General features: G+C 41.6%; 1 protein-coding gene across 1 annotated transcript; it reads right to left on the minus strand.

Annotated features, from left to right (window-relative positions):
* Positions 1–3,498: 3,498 nt before the first annotated feature.
* On the minus strand, positions 3,499–18,049 carry RAB30 (RAB30, member RAS oncogene family). Its single transcript, XM_021686495.1, has 4 exons — positions 17,790–18,049; positions 14,644–14,727; positions 8,436–8,619; positions 3,499–4,025 (listed from the first exon to the last, which is right to left on the minus strand). The coding sequence occupies exons 1-4, from the start codon at positions 17,880–17,882 to the stop codon at positions 3,775–3,777; spliced, it is 612 nt and encodes a 203-aa protein (XP_021542170.1). The 5' UTR covers positions 17,883–18,049; the 3' UTR covers positions 3,499–3,774.
* Between the last annotated feature and the right edge of the window lie 931 nt (positions 18,050–18,980).

The following is an 18,980-nucleotide window of genomic DNA, read 5'->3' on the forward strand; positions in this document are numbered from 1 at the left end:
AAAAAAAAAAATCTAGAGAAAACAAAGGGCAAACCCTAAAAGCTCTTCCAGAAGCTAATGGGGCAGTATTCCCTAAAGTACGGATGGCTATGAAATGTAGAGTTCTGGAGGCTTAAGAAATAGAAAATGTCTATCTTTAGAGCCATTGGTTTGATATGTGGGTAAGAAAATTAAAGTTTTTTTCTGGTTATAAGATGATATCTTACTTATGTGGCTTGGTTTAGAAAAAAAGATGTTTTCACTTAAGTCAGAAGAGCAATTCAAAATCACTTGCAACTGGTATCTATTCAAAATGATTCATTAACTGAAATTTGATGCTGAATCTGGAAGAATTATGGAATAGCCGAGAAGATAAATGAGGCAAATCATTGACCTAACACTGGAAATCACCAGTGTCCTCCAAAGGTATCATTCATGTATAGAATCCAGTCCTCTGTTAAATTCTGCCTCCTCTCTCCAACAAATCTAAATTGCTTAAAACAAATAATCCTAATCCAAATATATTATTTTGGCCAGTGGTTTTTACCCTTCTTTCAGAAATTGACACATTGCCAAATCAATCCATTTGACTTTCATTTCTAGTTACACTCTTGCCACTTTACTCAGGAAGAGATGGTAACATGAAATGAGTAGAAAAGATAGGGAAAAAGAAAGGCCAGGAATGCTAATGGCCTAATCTAATCTGCAGAAAGGACAATTGGCCCTGCATAATCAAAATTAAATATAAATACAATAGAAATAACAAAAGCATATAAACAAAAAGCCTTGTATAGGTAAAGGAAAAAGCACAAAATCCTATGAGGATACAGTCTACACAAAGCCATAATAACATACCATTAATGTCAGCGAGCTATATGATTTCACAGATTCTCCCAAACCTGACTCTATGACATAAATATGCATTTTCATTGGAAATGGAGAAGTTTTGCCATATATTTAGTAACTTTATTAAAAGAAGAAAAAAATGGAAGCAGACACGGATTCAGTGTGAGGCAGATCAAGCCAAACTGAATTATGAGAAAGCAACTCTTTTTCATCCACCATGAAATAAGAATTCATTTTTATTTAAGAAGGCTCACCTTAGCAAATGTTGCCATGGCAATAACCACCAGTAAGCAAACCAGTGAGTTTAGTTCCTGGTCTAGGTTAAGATGACCACATTTAATTAGTATCCTTTCTCAAGTTCTATTTGAGAAATTTCCATGTGACCAGCAAAGCTCCACTCAGCACTAAGTCATTTATTCAACTAATATTTATGGAGCACCTACAATATGGTCAGGGATTGTTCTGAAACTAGAGATGTATCAGTAAATAAGTGTCCATAAGGCCTAACGTGGAATTCATACAACTAAGGCGGGGAGAAAAGCTCTAAATTCCCATGTATCTCTGCTGATGGGCCACAGATGGGTGATTGTACCTTACGGAAAGGCTGCAAGGAGTAACAGTGAAGGAAGGGACCAAGAGCAGAACTTTCTAATCCCCTATGAGTATGGCCTATTCCCTAGGGCTCTAGGGAATAAGAATTTCAGAATGCAAGAGCGATTCTAGAAGCTGTTGTTCTACGACTAAATTTGTCCAACCTGACAGTCTACGTTCACAAAGCAGCTTTAGTTTCCACATGCTTGCTGCTGTGGAGACAAAGTTAGGTCATGATATGGGATATTGGATTTTTGCCCTAAATGAAAGACAATAAATCTAAACCTATGGACATTTCCTCACAGTTTAAACAGAGAAGTTCTTCTTCCCACCTTGATCAACTTGTTTTCTGAAAACTTTTATAGATGCTGGCTTAGTGGAGAAACAGGGAGGGAAAAGCAACAATTATTATAAATGATTTTGGTTGGCATTTATTAAAATGATTTTTCTTTCCTGCAGAAACAGATTCAAAATAAAAGCAATTCAAACTACTATGATCTCTTTCTCTCACCCATAGGATCAGAACAAACACAGTGAAGCCAACCAAAAGTATCAATCCCTTATACAATATGTATAATCTGTATACAAGAGATGAGTCACTCTGAAATCTGCTAGAGGAACACTGGAAATGCTTTATCGATGTCGTGTCTCTATGCACCTCATTTCTTTATAATTAAACAGCTTTCAAACATCAACATATCAGGACCGAGATTGCCACCATCTACAACAGAACTGCATATCCTGCCCTTATTCCATTATGTATCCCTCAGTGATGCCACGCAGCAAGCTACAGAAACATCCGACAGCATCAACAGCATACAGGTTTAATTATTTCCCCAATTTGCATTTATATCAGTGAACAGATTGGAAGGCATCAAAGTATGGCACTAAAGAAATTAGTAACACGTATCCAGCAGCACATCTTCCATTTCGAGTCTTGTTTTAAAATTGGCTAAGTAAAGGCATATACACCTCCATTTGAATTGGAGATTTGCAGTAACACATGCATATAAAGGGAGGGAGGAAAAGAGAGGAAAGAATGGGGAGACAGGAGAGAAAGGAAAAGACAAGGAAATAGGAAAGAATGTATGGTCGTGAGTCTGAGAGTAACATCACTATATGAATGAGGTGACAAATGCCAGCTCCACCTGCTTCCACAAGCAGAATTTTTCTAAGGTTACTGAAGATACAAAAATCGTTCATGAGACTTTTCATCTGTTGCTATTGTCACTTGTGATACCAAAAACATGTACAAAATTCTAAGCCTTGGCCTGTCCAAGATGGATAGTACCAGGAAGTAAAAGATGTCACCTGCTATTGAGGACTGTGCTCTGCCTAGAACTCTGCATCGCAGTCCATTCATCCACAGTATTTTGGTCAGATCAGGTCTGTTTTCTCATACTACTCGTGATGTCTTAGAGCTAGTCTTTTATATTAGAATATCAGCAGCCATTTTTTTTTTCATTTTTTCTAACGTTTTCATTTACTTAAAGGGCTGGACAGATGAGAGAATAGAAGAAGAAAATGGTAGAGATTTAGAGGGGAAAGACATGAAAGGAAAAGTATTTTATTTTCCAACAAATCCACCCTAGAAAAGGTAGTAATGAGACTTCGAGAAAGAGTGTTGATTCATGGACTTCCCTTATTTTTTTTTTTTATTTCAATGTAATACATTTAAGGACATCAATGTACTAAAATGTTTGGTCTGTGAAAGAGTGGACTCATTAGCACCAAAAGGAGTCATGGAGCTTATATATATTATTAAACCAATGATGGTTACTGTTGGTCATGGGAAAAGGTTTCATTTCATTTTTACATCGCAAAGTTCTTGAAAGTGCCTGTGGACAAGAGAAATAACACTTTTCAATGTCTCCATAGAGTCATCGACACACACCCCAGAGGCAGTACTTGGCCTTCCCAGTTTGGGTTTATCTGGTAGACAAGAAAGCCAGGGCCCCCAGAAGCCCTAAAGCACAGCCCCCACATGCACCCACTGACGTGCAGGAGGGATCTCCCTACGGTACATTTTCCCCTGGACTGTTCAGGAATGCGCTTTTACTTGCTTTTTTTTTTTTTTTAAAAAAAGAACAAAAGCAACATGCTCTGCAGATCATGGAGCGCCTAGTGCAATTTTCTCCTTGCTCCAACTCCTGACTGCAAAAGGGTGAAACCATTATATGTTCTGCTAATGCTGGCCTGTGGACAAAACCTCTGGGCTGCCATGCTTTGTAAGCCCGGATCCCACAGGAGTCAGAAGGTCTGAGAGCGGGAGCCATAGTCATCACCAGACCTCCCCCAGCAATTTGGGGGCCCATCGGGGCAGCTGCTGATTCCTCTCGCTTCTCCTTGCCTCAGCCTTTAGTTGAAATTACAACAAGTCAAATAGCTAATGCTTTTCCCTTCTCCAGGTAAGGGCGAGGATACATTGTTCACAAGTGTGTTCTGTCTGGCTTCACTGATGAGGCGGCACGCTAAGTCAAGGAATAGTTTCTCCACGTTATCTGATTCCTTGGCTGAGGTCTCCAGGTAATACATGTCCTGAGCTTCTGAGAATTCTTCAGCTCTCTGCTGGGAGACCTCTCTCCTTTCAGCCAGATCAATCTTGTTGCCTAGAACAGGGATAAATCAAAGAAGGAAACATCATTGGACTTTGTACAGGCTCGGAAGCATCAAAATTCAATTTCATATCTGAAGTCAAATCAGACACATGGGCAAGTAAAGCAAAGCAAATGTGGCTGTGATTACTGGAATGTTTAAGATATCAATGCCATTTGTAATGGCAAAGAACTGGACACAACCCAAATGCCCCTCAGTTGGGCACTGGCTTGAATGAAGTATGGTACATCTGCACAATACAGTGATTTGCCTCGGTAAAAAGCAATGAGGAATGGCTCCATATACTGTCATGGAATGAGACACGAGGATATACTGTTAAGCAAATAAAGCAAAACAGATAAAAGATATAGAACATACAACTGTCTAAGAAAAAGGGATTAAAAAATACACACATGCACATTCACAAACTTTATTTTCTTGATGTGATAATAAGCCAACATTTTAATTTTAAAAATAATGGTTACCCATGAAAGGAACAAGGTTGAGGAGATAGGGAGGGACAGAAACTCAACCTCTCTAAATATACCTTGTCCTAATAGATTTGACTTCAGAATCTTAGAAATGTTTCACATAATTATACAGTTACAACTATATGATTAATACAAAATTAAATTTAAAAAGCAACCCCTACCAATGGAAAAGCAAAATGAAACAAATAAACCTGTTTATCATGAAATGGCATAACCACACAGAGAGGAACGATTCCAAGTGAGTTCAAGATCTAGGATTTTAACCATGCGTCCTCAGTGGTATATACTCTAAGGACAAAAAGACCTGAAAGAAAACATCTTGAACTGTTACAGTAATCATCCTGTCAGGGGCAGTGTGAGAACTGTTATTCTAAGGCTGCTCTGTGGGTTTTAGGGCATAAAGCAAATGAGTAATTGTGCTAGTATCACTGGGTCTGAGATTTGGGGCATGAGAAAAAGGAAATAGAGAAAGATTAATGAGGTAAAGTAAAATTTTTACAGTCCTGAATTATAAATGGAAGTATCAGTGTGAATAATTCATGGTGGATTTTATCTTTAAAAATTTTTCTACCTCTGGAAAAAAAAAAATTTTTTTTTCTACCTCTGTTCTGGAAACCTGACAAAAGTGATACATCAACTGCATTATCTGGCAACACAGCTTATGGTAAAAGTGACCCCTGACTGATAAATTCCATCTGGCCTGGGAATTCTATGTATGAATTCTAAGTTTCTAGTGGAAAGCCACAACTTTGGGCATCCCTGAGTGGGGGGACTCTTCACTTGAAGAGACCCTGAAAGTTAGGTCCATGGAGTTGTTATAAGAAAGCCTGGTCCCTGCTAAGGCTTCTAGGTCACAGCAGGTCCATCAGGTGCCTGACATGAGCCTTTTTCCTTATACTGGAACTGGCCTGGAAGGTCCTGGACCACTATGTGGACTGCTATCGAGGATTACTTCCCCTGAAGAGGAATGTCTGATGCTGACCTGCTATGAAGCCATATTTTCTGTCCTGTATTCATCTAAGTGAACGTCATGCCAAGTGTGGCCTATTGTAGTCTTGTCAGTCAAAGTGTTTGGTGGAGCCTAATATATAACTCCCTGTGGGCACTACACAATTCACCACACACACACACACACACACACACACACACTAGTTCTGTCCACTGAAAAGCCTAAAAGCAATGACCACCCACTAATAAGGAAGATTCTTATCACCTTAGTTGTGGCCTCTAAATATAACTTCACATTAATAATAAGCAATGCTTCTCAAAGAAATGGCTAATTCCTGGTGTGGGCAGGAAACGCACAAGTTGTGCCTGGAACGCTTACACCAGAAAGCAAGCGATGGTCATTGTCAAAAGGTCATATCTAAAGGACTAAGAGACCATTTGAAGAAGCTCCACTCTCAGAGTTGGAACAATTGGACCATCAATGTTAAAAGTTGCAAGGGCCTAGAATATACTGAATATATTTAAACTTATAATAATATTCAAAATATAAACAAATTTTAGTAGTTACTTTTGGAAGATACTAGGGAAAGGACTCATTTTAAAAAGTGGGAAATTTAAAAAAAGGGAATCAAGCATTTTTCTTGCTGTCCTATGAGAACTGTACCTCAGAATATCAACTAGGAAGTATATTTGCTAAAAGGAAAAACAAAAAAACTGAATCTGACCAGGCCTCTAAATTTACCTGCAAATCTGCAAGGAATACAGGTGATGGAGGAATATGTCAAAGTATACTACGGTGGCAAAATAACAAAATTCAGACTTGAAAACTCTGAAGGATAAACATATGCTTTAACAAATAAATTCAAGGGAGAAAAAATGGAGGGATAACCTACAGGCAAAAGGAGAATTAAAAGACACAAAATCCAATGAGAATATATGAGCCTTATTTGGATTTTTGATTTGAACAAATTTTTAAAAAATGTCTGAGTCAATCAAGGAACTCTGAACATTGTCTAAATTTTTGATGCTATTAAAGAACTTAATAATTTTTAGGTGTGAGGGGCGCCTGGGTGGCTCAGTCGTTAAGCGTCTGCCTTCGGCTCAGGTCATGATCCCACGGTCCTGGGATCGAGTCCCACATCGGGCTCCCTGCTCCATGGGAAGCCTGCTTCTCCCTCTCCCGCTCCCTCTGCTTGTGTTCCCTCTCTCGCTGCGTCTCTCTCTGTCAAATAAATAAAAAAAAAATAAATAAATAAAAAAAAAATAATTTTTAGGTGTGAAAATGGATTTGTGGGGCGCCTGGGTGGCTCAGTTGTTAAGCATCTGCCTTTGGCTCAGGTCATGATCCCAGGGTCCTGGGATCGAGTCCCACATCGGGCTCCCTGCTCGGCAAGAAGCCTGCTTCTCCCTCTCCCATTCCCCCTGCTTGGGTTCCTGCTCTCGCTATCTCTCTCTCTGTCAAATAAATAAATAAAATCTTTAAAAAAAAAAATGGATTTGTGGTTAGGTTCTATTTCTTTAAAAATCCTCTTTTGAAGATATACACGGAAATATTGAAAGATAAACTAATACAACATCTGGGATTTGCTTCAAAATAATCTGAAGACAAGGGGAGACAACATAGAGGGGGAGCAGATAAAATAAGATTGGCCATGAATTGATAATCATCGAAGCTGAGAGATGTGTACATGGGGGTTCATGATACTGTTTTTTCTACTTTTGCTTGTGTTTGAAATTTTCCATAATAAAAAGATTTTTTTTTAAAGCCAGTGCCTCTTTCATACTGAATGGACTAATTATCTCCCATCAAATCTCCATTTAACTTCCTTAGAATCCCAAGGAATAATGCTTTGACTCAAGTTCTCAAGGGCTTTCTGTGGAATAGAAAGAAAGCCCAACTCCTGAGATAGGTGTTTTCAAGTGCTTCATGACAAACATTCTCCAGTGTGCAAGAGGGTTTTCAGGAGTGGGCATAGAGCACTAGCTCATAGAGAGGCAGATACTTAACCCAGCAGCCTGAAAGAAAAGTCCAGCAATTTGTTACAAAGCAGCACATTACACTTACATGCTGTGCAACCTTGGGCAAAGAACTTCACCTCTCTGAGCCATGGTTTCCTCATATGTAAATTAGGAATCATTACACATAAATTTCCTAATATGATTCCTGGCACATGGGTGCTAGCTATAATGCTTACTATAAGTGTTTACTTAGCTTAATGTTAACCATAATTTGTGACTTAACAATGCTTCTGAGATTCTCTACCTGGATTTCCAAAATTCAAGTCTTGCTAGAATATACAGCAATGTTCCTTTATAGGAAGAAAACATTTTAACAGCCATATGTTATTAACACTTTTCATCACACTAGAGGAGTTTTTAACAATCCAATCCATATCACTGCAATCCCATTGTTAATGGGCATGTTTGTCACCACAGAAAATCATGGGTTGTTTTCTGCTTTCCCCCCTTACTAAACAGGGGTTCTACTCTCCCACAAGGTGAAACAAACTGCAGAATTTCCCTTAGTGGATTCTTTCTTAAGTTAGAATTTCTCAAGTCAGCATGAATGTAAGAAGAAAAGTCCATTTTTTTTAGGCAATAAGCAATTACTTTAAGAATAAATTCTTTATTAACTTAAGAGATATGCTTTACTTCTAGACCAGCAGTTTCTATGATTTTGTAACTAGATTTTTTGGGTAATGTTTAGCAGCCCACAGAAATTTCATGGCAGTCTACCTTCTTCCCTAGAGCCTTCATTGACAGAAAAATCAATCAGCAATATTTTCTACTTTACTTTTCTAAACCATCGCCTTGAGATATGACCTATTTCATTTTCTCTTCAATTTCAGAAGGACTGAATGTTGATTTCATGAATTATATGGCTGTAGACTATGTTACTGGAAGGTACCAAGGCACAAGCACTATGTGATTATAAATTCTCCGATGGCCACAAATCAATTTCCTTCCTCATTAGTCCTCACTTACCCACTAGCACAGTGATGACCTTGTTGCTGGCATATTGTTCTATCTCCCGCAGCCACTCAGGAAGGCAACGGAAGGATTCCTCACAGGTTATGTCATAGGTGAGGATCAAGGCATTGGCGCTTCGGTAATAACTCTGGGTAATGGACCGAAATCTCTCTTGACCTGCTGTGTCCCAGATCTGAAGCTGTAAAGGCGTAAGACAAAGATCAGGTTGGAGAAGCAGAAAAGAAAGCATTGCCTTGCTTTAGTTTACAAATGGAAACACCTCGCTCAATTTCATGGTTATTTTCTGCCCTAAAAAACAAACAAAAAAATTTTTTTTTAATGCGGTAGATCTGGTTATGGAGAGGGGCTTGCTTTGTTTTGGGGGGTTTTTTCTTTATTATATTACCTAAGCATTTCTTTTATTCTTTTTTTTTTTTTTTTTTTTTAAAGATTTTATTTATTTATTTGAGAGAGAGAATGAGAGAGAGCACATGAGAGGTGGGAGGGTCAGAGGGAGAAGCAGACTCCCTGCGGAGCAGGGAGCCCGATGCGGGACTCGATCCAGGGACTCCAGGATCATGACCTGAGCCGAAGGCAGTCGCCTAACCAACTGAGCCACCCAGGCGCCCCATTTCTTTTATTCTTAAAAAAAACAAAAACAAAAAACTTACTGTGAGGCGCCTGGGTGACTCAGTCAGTTAAGCAACTGCCTTCACCTCAGGTCATGATCCCAGGGTCCTGGGATGGAGTCCCGCATCGAGCTCCCTGCTCAGCCGGGAGCCTGCTTCTCCCTCTCTCCCCTTCCCCTCCTCCCTGGCTTATGCTCTCTCTCTCTCTCTTAAATAAATAAATAAATAAAATATTTTTAAAAAACCTTACTGAGCATTAATTATGTGTCAAGCTCTAAGCATTTTACATGTAACGTACTCATTGAAGTAGGTACTATAACTATATCCATTTCTCACACGAGGAAACTGAGGCACGGAGAGATTAATTAAGTTGCTCAATGTCCCAGAGCCAATTTAACCAGGCATTGTGGTCCCAGAGCTCGTGCTGGTAACCACAGTGACATATTACAAACGTCGGGACAGAGAGCAAGCTGTCATTCTGTGATTGCTGCCATTTCAGTCAGCAACTAGAGCATGAGAACATCCAACCTCAGCCACCTTTTCCAGTTCGAAACTCAAATGAATCTATTAAGATATTATCTTTGTTAATGAAAACAGGAACAATGCATGGCAGATAAAATAATTTCCCTCCACCACTTTTAAGCTCTGAGACCATGGGCAAGTCTCTTGATCTCTGCGTTTCAGTGGTTTCTCTATAAAAAGACATTAGTAATATCCAAGCCTACTAGAAGTTCACATTTTCTGAAGTCATCTACCAGTTCTAAGACCTAATAACTGATGGTTCTAATAATAAAGAAGAAAATAAAAAACACTTCTCCCCAGATTTCCCTGCACAGAGCAGAAGACTGCAAAGAGAGCCATACTCCAGAGCCTCCTGAGTGCAGAACAATGCAGAAGGCCCTGAGAAATAACATCAACAATAGTAAGAATGCTCCCTTCTAAACTGCATAAACATCATGTCACAAAATGCATTCACCCCATTAAGAGAACATCATTCCCTCAAGGAAAACCTTCTGGAACGTTCAGATTAGGCCAGGTTCCCCATCCCCACATTTTCTCTTCAGCAACCCACCCTGTAATTCTGCCTCATGGCACCTGACACACTTGAATCATTTATTTGTAATAATATGTTTGATAACAGTCTTTTTCACTAGACTGAAAGCTTCATGTAGGGGAAGTGGTCCATTTTACTCACAGAATCCCCTGCACCAAATAAAGTGCCTACCTGGCAGATAGTAGATGTTCAAATATTTATTGCAGGTCTGATTTAATCTTTACAACAACCCAGGGAGGTGGGCCAGTTTATGCCTCCCCTCCACCTCCTAACTGGCTACCCACAAGGCTGGGGATCGGACTCCAGGCTTTCTATTCCCAGTTGAGGATGCAACCCACCACCATGCTGCCTCTGCCCCCAGAGCCTGATTTTAATAGACATCTGCATCCAAAGAGGATGAGTTAGTTGGTGTCACCCTCTGTTCATACCAGTTTAGCTGAGAAGACTAATGAGGGACCGGTGGTCCCTGTCCCCAAACAGTGGCACAAGGCTCTCCTTTGATCTGAAGTCGCAGCTGCTCTTTATGAGGTACATGAAAGTCTGTGTGTGCTGAAGGCGACCATACAGATGTTACGGCTTTTGCTGGGACAAAAGCTATTTCTCTGCTCTGCTTTAAACCTAGGGACATGGTTCCCCTCTGCCAGGATGTGTCTTAGAACAACAGACTATTGTTTTCATACCACAGTGAGCCTTGAAAAACACTTGTCATTGAATTTAATACTGTCAATCATTAGAAATCACTATATTCTCATGATTGGCACATCTTGAGAACAGCTCTGAGGATTAAAACCACTGAAATAGTTTTTAGAAGAGTGATTGTATGGCCCTGCCAAGATACAGGCTGATTTCTCCTAGGGGGCTGCCTCATAGCTGAGTCTTAAGAATATCCATATTCCACTGCTTTTATCATTCAATTTGGTTTCACTATTTTCTCTGCAACTCATTTGCTCCTTTTCAGCATTTACATGTCATTAATATATGTAGAGTTCTGTGCTAGGCACAGGGAGGATACCGAGATGAATACAACACAATTCCTGATCTCACAGAGCTCACCCACTGTCTACAGGGAGATCAAACATAGTAAACTAACCATAATAAAAGAGGCGATGTTCTTGGAATAAAGATGTACCAGCAGGAGAGAGTATCTCCTAGGTTTAATCTCATTCTGGTCAATATGTTCTCAATACTGCAGCCATGGACTTTCTAAGCGTCTACAGGGAGATCAAACATAGTAAACTAACCATAATAAAAGAGGCAATGTTCTTGGAATAAAGACGTACCTGCAGGAGGTATAATCTCATTCTGGTCAGTATGTTCTCAATACTGCAGCCATGGGCTTTCTAAGCATCCTCTTCTTCAGCAAGGGGCTACCTGTTCGCCTACACCCTTTGCACGGTTACTCATCTCTCCTGTCTCACTGTTGTGATCGTGCGCACAGGCACACTAGGGGTGCCTCTGTGCCCGACTGAGTCCTTTGAGGGCAAGGGCCACCTGTCATTGAACCTTATAGTCCAGTGCTTTCCTAGCAGAGTACATGGTACATACTGGACACATGTGAATAATGGCTAGCTGAAGGAAAAAGGATAACGGAATCACAAAGAAAGCACTCTGATTAATTCTGCTTAAATGATTGATAGGTAGGATATTAAAGAAGGTTTCACAGATAAAGTGTTTGAGCTTGGTGACAGTGAGTTCTAGCAGGCAAAATATTTTACCTAACACAGTGCTTGGCACACGTCATGTACTATACCACAGGATGGATATATGGATGAATGGATGGACAGATGGTCAAATGAGTAAATACATGTGAATATGTGCAAGACTTTCTTATCTATGCAATATATACTTGATTACAAAGACAGCCAGCAAATCTTCTATTCATATTATAAAGAATATCCTAAGGTTACAATGTTGTAGCCTGACCTAGAAGTTTTACTTGTTTCTCATCAACTTAAAAAAATGGATAGGAGAAAATTCTACATCTGTTTTAACTGCATTTTCTACTCAAGGTCATTTCAAAAGGCAGACCACATTAAGAGAAGGGCCTCAACTTTGCCTTTACTGACGTGGCACTAAGTATTAACAGCCACAAGAATGTTTCTAATATCTTCGATTCCCTGCCTTCAATCCTGGAAGCCATCCTAAAAGAAACCAGACTGAAGAGGGGAGGCCAAGGCGGGCCGATGAGAAGTCAGGAGAGAGGCCTGGGGTGTGGTGCTGCCTTGGCATTCACCAGGCAGGTGATCCTCCACAAACCACCAGCAGCTTCTCTTTCCACTGACTCTGTAGGACTCTGAGAAAGCCCGCAAACTACTAGCAATAAGAGACTTAAACATCACCGAGAAGAGGGGGTCAGTAATGTTAAAGAACAAGGACAACGATGAGACAACTGTGTCCCTGGTGAAGCTTGGGCAGCTCTGTCCTCTTCTACGGAAAGACTGAAGACGTTGCTCCTCACATGTCTCCATGTTGTGAGGCCCTTGGATTAATGGGGTCAAAGAGGGTCATTCTAAATCTTGGTTCCACATACATGGCTAGAAAGAAACTCAAGCAAATTAATTAGGACTCATTAATTTAGGAGATTAACCAACTCCTCCTGTTTAAAGATGAAGGTCCAGAGGCCTAAAGCGGTGAGAGAACAGGAACTGTGCTGTGGATGGGGAGAGGAGTGAGACACAAACCTGGTTCCTGAGGAGCTTGGGGTCTTGTGGCAGCATCGGAGGTTAGGAAAAGATGGATTTTAGCTGAATGTAATAAGCACTTAACAATGAGGTTATGGTTTGCAGAAAATGGAATAAATGTAATCCCTGAACCTGGGGATTCAGAAAAGAAAAATAAGCCTGTTCTGTAACGGCGGGGACCATTTCTTAGTCACCCTTATTCATGCCCAGGGCCTGGCGTATCGGAGGCACTAACACTTGTGGTCGAAGGAGTGAACTCACACAGGTATGTATATATGGCTAGGAAACCCAACTTCAGGAAGCAAAATGCCTGCAACAGCAGTTACCTTTACTCAACTCCTAGGGGTGGCGATCACCTCCACCCTGCTGGAATCACAGTTACAAGTGGCTCTTTCTGCCAATGCCTCCTGGATGCACGCACTCCTGTCTCCTTCTTACTCCCCCTCCCTAGCTCCTTCTCCCCACCTCAGTGCACTATTTTTCTGAGCTTTCTGGTTGGCACTGACATAGATTTCACACCCTGCTTTGTTTTCCAGTGCCCCTAGCTCTCCATTCACTATTGTATTTGGTGTGGATGTCTCTGCAGAAGGAACCACTCTGAGGAGTCAGGGCTGGAAGAGACCCTGGGAGTGCTTCTGTCCCCCACTCGGGAGCCTCACCCTACATACTTCTTGGTGTATCTCTGAAATGTGGCAAGAGCAGGCTGGAGTTTCTCTGCCCTTCCCGAGGCATCTGAAGGCAGGAGTGCAGGTAAATCCAGGAGAAGGATGCAAAAGACATGGATTTAAACTTGGGGTGCTTAGGTTGGGATCTAGCTGGAAATCCGATGCCACAGTTTTCATTGTGCTGCTGATCCGAGGGCCACTGCTTCTTCCCATGGGACTCAGCTCTGAAAGACCTGAGAGTGGAATTTCACTAACTCTGAGAGGCAGGTAGAGCACAGAGCCAAAGATCAGCCTCCCTCCCCTCCTTCCACGTAATTCAGTCCTATTCCATATTTCTTCCCATCACCTTCCTCCTGTCCTTGCTTCAAAGTGACAGGCCTGCTGTGCCTTCATCCCCCTCTTCTCTCCTGATAGGGGAGACCCCAGGGAGGAAGCAGATGCACCCACTCCCAAAACTGGTTCAGATTCCGCCTACCTCCCTTCCTAACTGTGTAGCCATGGATAGATAAGTGGCTCAATCTCTCTGAAACCTATAAAAGGAAGGTAACTTACCATTTACCTCACAGGGGTTACAGTGAGGACTAAGTTAAATATGACAGCTCATATAAAAGCACGTAGCAGTGTGACTGACATATTAGGTGCTCAATAAACACTATTTCCCTTCTCCTGTTACCAGATATGCCATGGTTCTTACAGGTACCAAACTGTCCAGAGGCTACAGAGGGAAAGAGAGCGCTCAAGGATCCTTCCTGGACCTCCCATTTAGGATCTCTCCCTTGTTACAAATAGGGGATACAGTGGGAGACACAATAATTCCAATAAGTGATCCATATGACCAAATGACCCATAACGAATGTGGGAATCAGTAGGCTCTTTCATGGGGCTACTGTTCTCAAGAGGTAGTACTGCTTATTGGTCCAACTCAGGAGTTCCTGAAAAGAAACTTCTTCCTTGTTTTCACATCACCTCTGACATGACAGGAGACAGGACCCACTTGCCTCAGACCTTCTCTCTCTCTTCCCATCAATAAATGCAACACCTACAAATGGAATAGAAGAACTCTATTCGGAAATAAGTCACCATGGCTGAATATATTATTTTCAATGTGGGTTTCAATTAGAAATTAATAAGCGTTATGAAAACACTACTTCCTCTCATCACAATGAAAGCCTTATTGAGCACTGAGCATCTTACCTTGACTTTTTCACCATTAATCTCCACCGTCTTAATCATAAAATCAACTCCAATCGTGGCTCCTTGTCCTGGGGGGAAAAGACCCTAAAGACAACATAAAGGAAAATAATTAAGCAAATCTTTCAGTTAAATGAAATTCTCTCCCCTCTCGCCGCTCACCACACACCACCAGCCCAGCCCCTTCCTTGGCTGAGTTGAGATTTAGAGTCATGGGAGCCGTGTTGAATTTAATTTTGTATGTATGCTTTGAGGGGAGGAGGAAGGAGGGAGAAAGTAGGAGCGAGGAATGCTAAGAGAAGAAAGAGTGAAAGGGGGACGTGAAAGGGGGAGGAAGACAGAGAGGGTGAAGGAAGAGAACTGGGAAAGGGCAGGGACGGATTTCAAAGACTGAAACACAACTCAGACACAAGGATAAGACTGAGGAGCATGAAGCCGCAGGGATGAAATCAGGATTGTTAGAAGAGGAGCAAAATGGATAGGTGCTCCCAGAGAGGTACAATCCAGGAAGATTAAAACTGGTTATCAGTCTAGGGCATGGACAGCCATGGGAGTGGACCACCGACATGAACAAACAAACAAGAACACGCTACAGGAAACATGAGCGAGGCAGTGAAGCTTTTGAATTTCCCTCTGCTCTGAGGGTGAGAACTATTTCCCTTAATGCAATGTACCACATATATGTAATTACATGAAATCGGGGCCCTTGACCCTGGGAAGATCATGGAAAAAAATAAAATCATTCGGGAGAAAGTCAAGTAGGAACAGCACTAAATCAGGAGGCTGGAGGATCTCTATGTGGCCTCAGGCAAATCAGCCCCCCTCTCTGGGCCTCGAATTCAATGAGCATTTCAAAAGAAAACAAAATAAAACAAAGCTGTACCTCAAACTGGATGCTGAGCTACAAAGATAGGATTTTAGCAAGATTACATGTACAATGTAGGCTACTGGTATATAATATTTCCTGGAGGCTTAGGGAGGGACCTGGAGGTAGGAAGGAATTCTAATAAGGAAGAGTTCTTCACCTAGTTTCTATTCCCTTTTCACTGATATTCCAGAATTGCCAGAAATTAAAGTAAAATGGACTCTATTAGCTCTGGCAGCTAAGATTGGGGCATCTTTAACTAAGTCTGTTCCCTAACAAGCGAGTTCTTTAATTAAAGTTTGAACTTAAAAGACTGAGCTTCAAACCCACAGAAAATATTCCACTGCATGTCCGCAAAAGATGTAAATATAAACATTCATAACTGTACGTAAAAATATTGAATCAATTTTCCTCTATTTTGGTTTGGCTCAAACACAAGGCTGCCAAGTTTCGAGTTCATCACTCCAGCTGTTTTGCAGTCTAATAAATGCCAAAAAAATAAAACAAATCCTTCCCAATGTCTCCCTCATCATTTTGTTCCCCAACTCCTCATGCCTCAAAAACAGCTGAATCCAATTCATTTTAACTGCCTGCTAAACAACAAAACCAAGCATAATACTGTCTAGGGAAAGTGACTCTTGGGGGGAGTTAAGGGGCGGGGGGGGGGGTAAAAAGTAGAAAAGAGAGGGGTGGTGTGCTTATTGGTAGAAATTAGTCTTCAAAATGGAAGCATTTTTACCTTTAATGACAAAGTTTTTTTTTTTTAAAGAGAAAATCCAGATTCCTATGGTCTCAGAGGTTAGGCCACCAAAAATAAAAATGATCAGGCTAAAAACCAGGAGACGTGGGTTCTAATCCTAGCCTTGCCACTAACAGGATGTACGATGCTAAGAAGTCATTTAGTCCCTGTAGACCTCAATTTTGCATCTGTATAACGGGAGGAGTAGACTGAATAATCTCTAAGGGATCTTTCCTTAGATAATAAGACAAGGTCAAGGGAACTTTTGATAAAGAGACTAAAAACTCCTCCACGTCTCTGCAGGCTTGTCTTCCTGCCAAAAGCAGAAAAGATTACTGCTAGGTGCAAGTAAAGCCAGCTGGAGTTTCCAGTATCACGGCACGGCGGCTGACTAAGCGAGGATGCCTGGTAGCATCTTACTTTTGATTTCACCAGGCCCAGGTTTAGTAAAAAGCACGAGTTCCCTTCTGGGTTCGTTAACCGTGGGAAAAACCTGGCATTTCAAAGGTGACTCTCTGCCCTAAAGCGGTCTGTGTTATCCTGTCCAGTTTTGCACAGAACCACAGACTGTCAGCGTTGGAGGTAGCTTTGCAGGTCACCAAGCCTCTCCTGTGTGGCAGGGAGACAGGGAGGCCACACAGCGGAGGGAACGGAACCCAGGTTCACAGGATGAGCCAGGGCAGAGCTGGGACCAGGACCCTAGTCTCCACACTCCAGCTGGTGCTCTTTCCACAGCACCCGGCCATCTTATGCCTTAGCGGGGCTAGTCTCAGCGTTCCCAACTAGCACTTTATGAAAATGCAAGATGTATGCACGATAATCCTGAAAAGGATGCCATTCATATTTTTCCAGGGAAAACACAAAAGAAGGTCAACTTCAGAATGATTTCTCACTCATTTCTGTATAAAAACAGGCATATAATCTCTGGCAGTAATTCTCGAAAGGGCAGCCCCAAAGGGGACTTGTACTTCGATCATACGATAAGGACTCAGTCCAGAGGGAACATTTAATTTCGTTCAGATAGTCCTTCACTGTTCTCGTTTCATTCCCATTTAAGAGACTTAAAAACATCAGCATATTTGGTTCTAAACCAGAATGACTCACTCAGTTGCCTAGGAGGATATGAGAGGGCAAAGGAAGGGAGTTTGATTGGTTTAATTTGTATTTGAGGGTTTTTTTAAATTAATATTTAGGTTTAGTCTGAAGTACAGATTCATTTGTTAACACCTTTAGATTATTGATTGATAATCTATTTTAATCTAATAATCTGATTTTGATAGTATACACTGAAAGCAAACCATTTGCTCCTTTCATAAAGGAAGCACACAAGATGGGGGAGGCTTGGTGGTGACCCCAGAGCCAGACTCCCTGGAGATGGCTGAAAAAACTCTAGCCCAGGCTATAAAGCCAGCGCACTCTCAAAGGGCACATTAAGAACCAGCAGCTGAGAGGCCAGCACTGGGCCCAGTCCTCCATTCTCTTATGCCCACCTGACCCCACAGGTTAGACTCAGAAACCCAACCCCAGACTTCCAAGTTCTCTTACCTGAGTGAATCGTCGGACTAGGCACGTCTTTCCCACACCAGCATTGCCAATTAAAACAATTTTAAACAGGAAATCATAATCTTCCATACTCATTTACACAGCTGCAAGGCAAACACAGGCAAGAATGAGATGGGACCTGGTCAGACTTGCCCACAGCGCTCAAGCTGCACCAGCCTTGTCTCCTCAGGAACAACAGATCTGACTCATGTGAAGAGCAATTTAATGCTTCCCTCTGGTGATCTCGACACTGAGAGAGGAACACAGGTGTTTGGTCACAGACGAACTTCACTCCTTCCCAGTCACCTCATGCCACACAGAGTATATGACACAAATGTCCTTTCACCTGGTAACCTTTATTCTTCCAAGTCATCAGGTCACTCCTGTGGTTAAGATCTGTTTTCTTTCAGCGTGGAAAGGAGATTACAAGCCTATGTGCAGATAAGCTGGGGGTTCAAGGAAGCAGAAACAAAGGGGGAGCCCATCCAAAGCTTCAAAGCCGTTTATTTGCATACAGTGTATGCCAAGGGACTGGGAGACTGAACAAAGGGGAAGGAACTAGGAAGAAACCTTTCAGTTCCCTGCAAGTCCTGGGTGTCTTGGGGTCTTAACGGTGGGAGTAATGGTCATCTTCCCCTTACCACCAGCCCGTGGCTATACACCTTCTGCCAGCCAGGCTGACCCTGCAGCACCTCCCCAAGTGCCTGTCTGCTCATTCCTATGGGCTGTGGCATGTGTCACATCCTCTGCCCAGGAGGCCCTCCCTCCCACCCCTTCTGTGCCACCAAGTCAATCCTGTAAGGCCCAATGCAAGCAACTCTTTCTCTCTGACTTTTTCACTGCTCTTCCCCAAATAAAGTGAAACACTTTCATCATTCCTCTGTCCTAAAACTTTAAAGGCCTGCCTCATCCTTGAGGAAAGGGATTATATTTTTCGGCTCTATTTTCCCAGCCCACGCATGGGACAGTTATATTTAGCAAATGTGTACTCTGTAGAATTAAAGAGTTAATTAATAGGCCTATTGCTGAAGCTTAGGCCTTAGTTTCTCCAATTGTGCTAAAAAGAATACCACATGCTCTGTCTACCTCAGAGAACAGTTGTAAAGACTTTTAAAACTGTACAAAAGAGCCTTGGTACCCATAAAGCTCCATCCTGGTGAAAACCATTATTATCTCTTGAGTACCTACTATAGT

The sequence above is a fragment of the Neomonachus schauinslandi genome, chromosome 11 (genome assembly GCF_002201575.2).
Source record: "Neomonachus schauinslandi chromosome 11, ASM220157v2, whole genome shotgun sequence".
Lineage (NCBI taxonomy): Eukaryota > Metazoa > Chordata > Mammalia > Carnivora > Phocidae > Neomonachus > Neomonachus schauinslandi.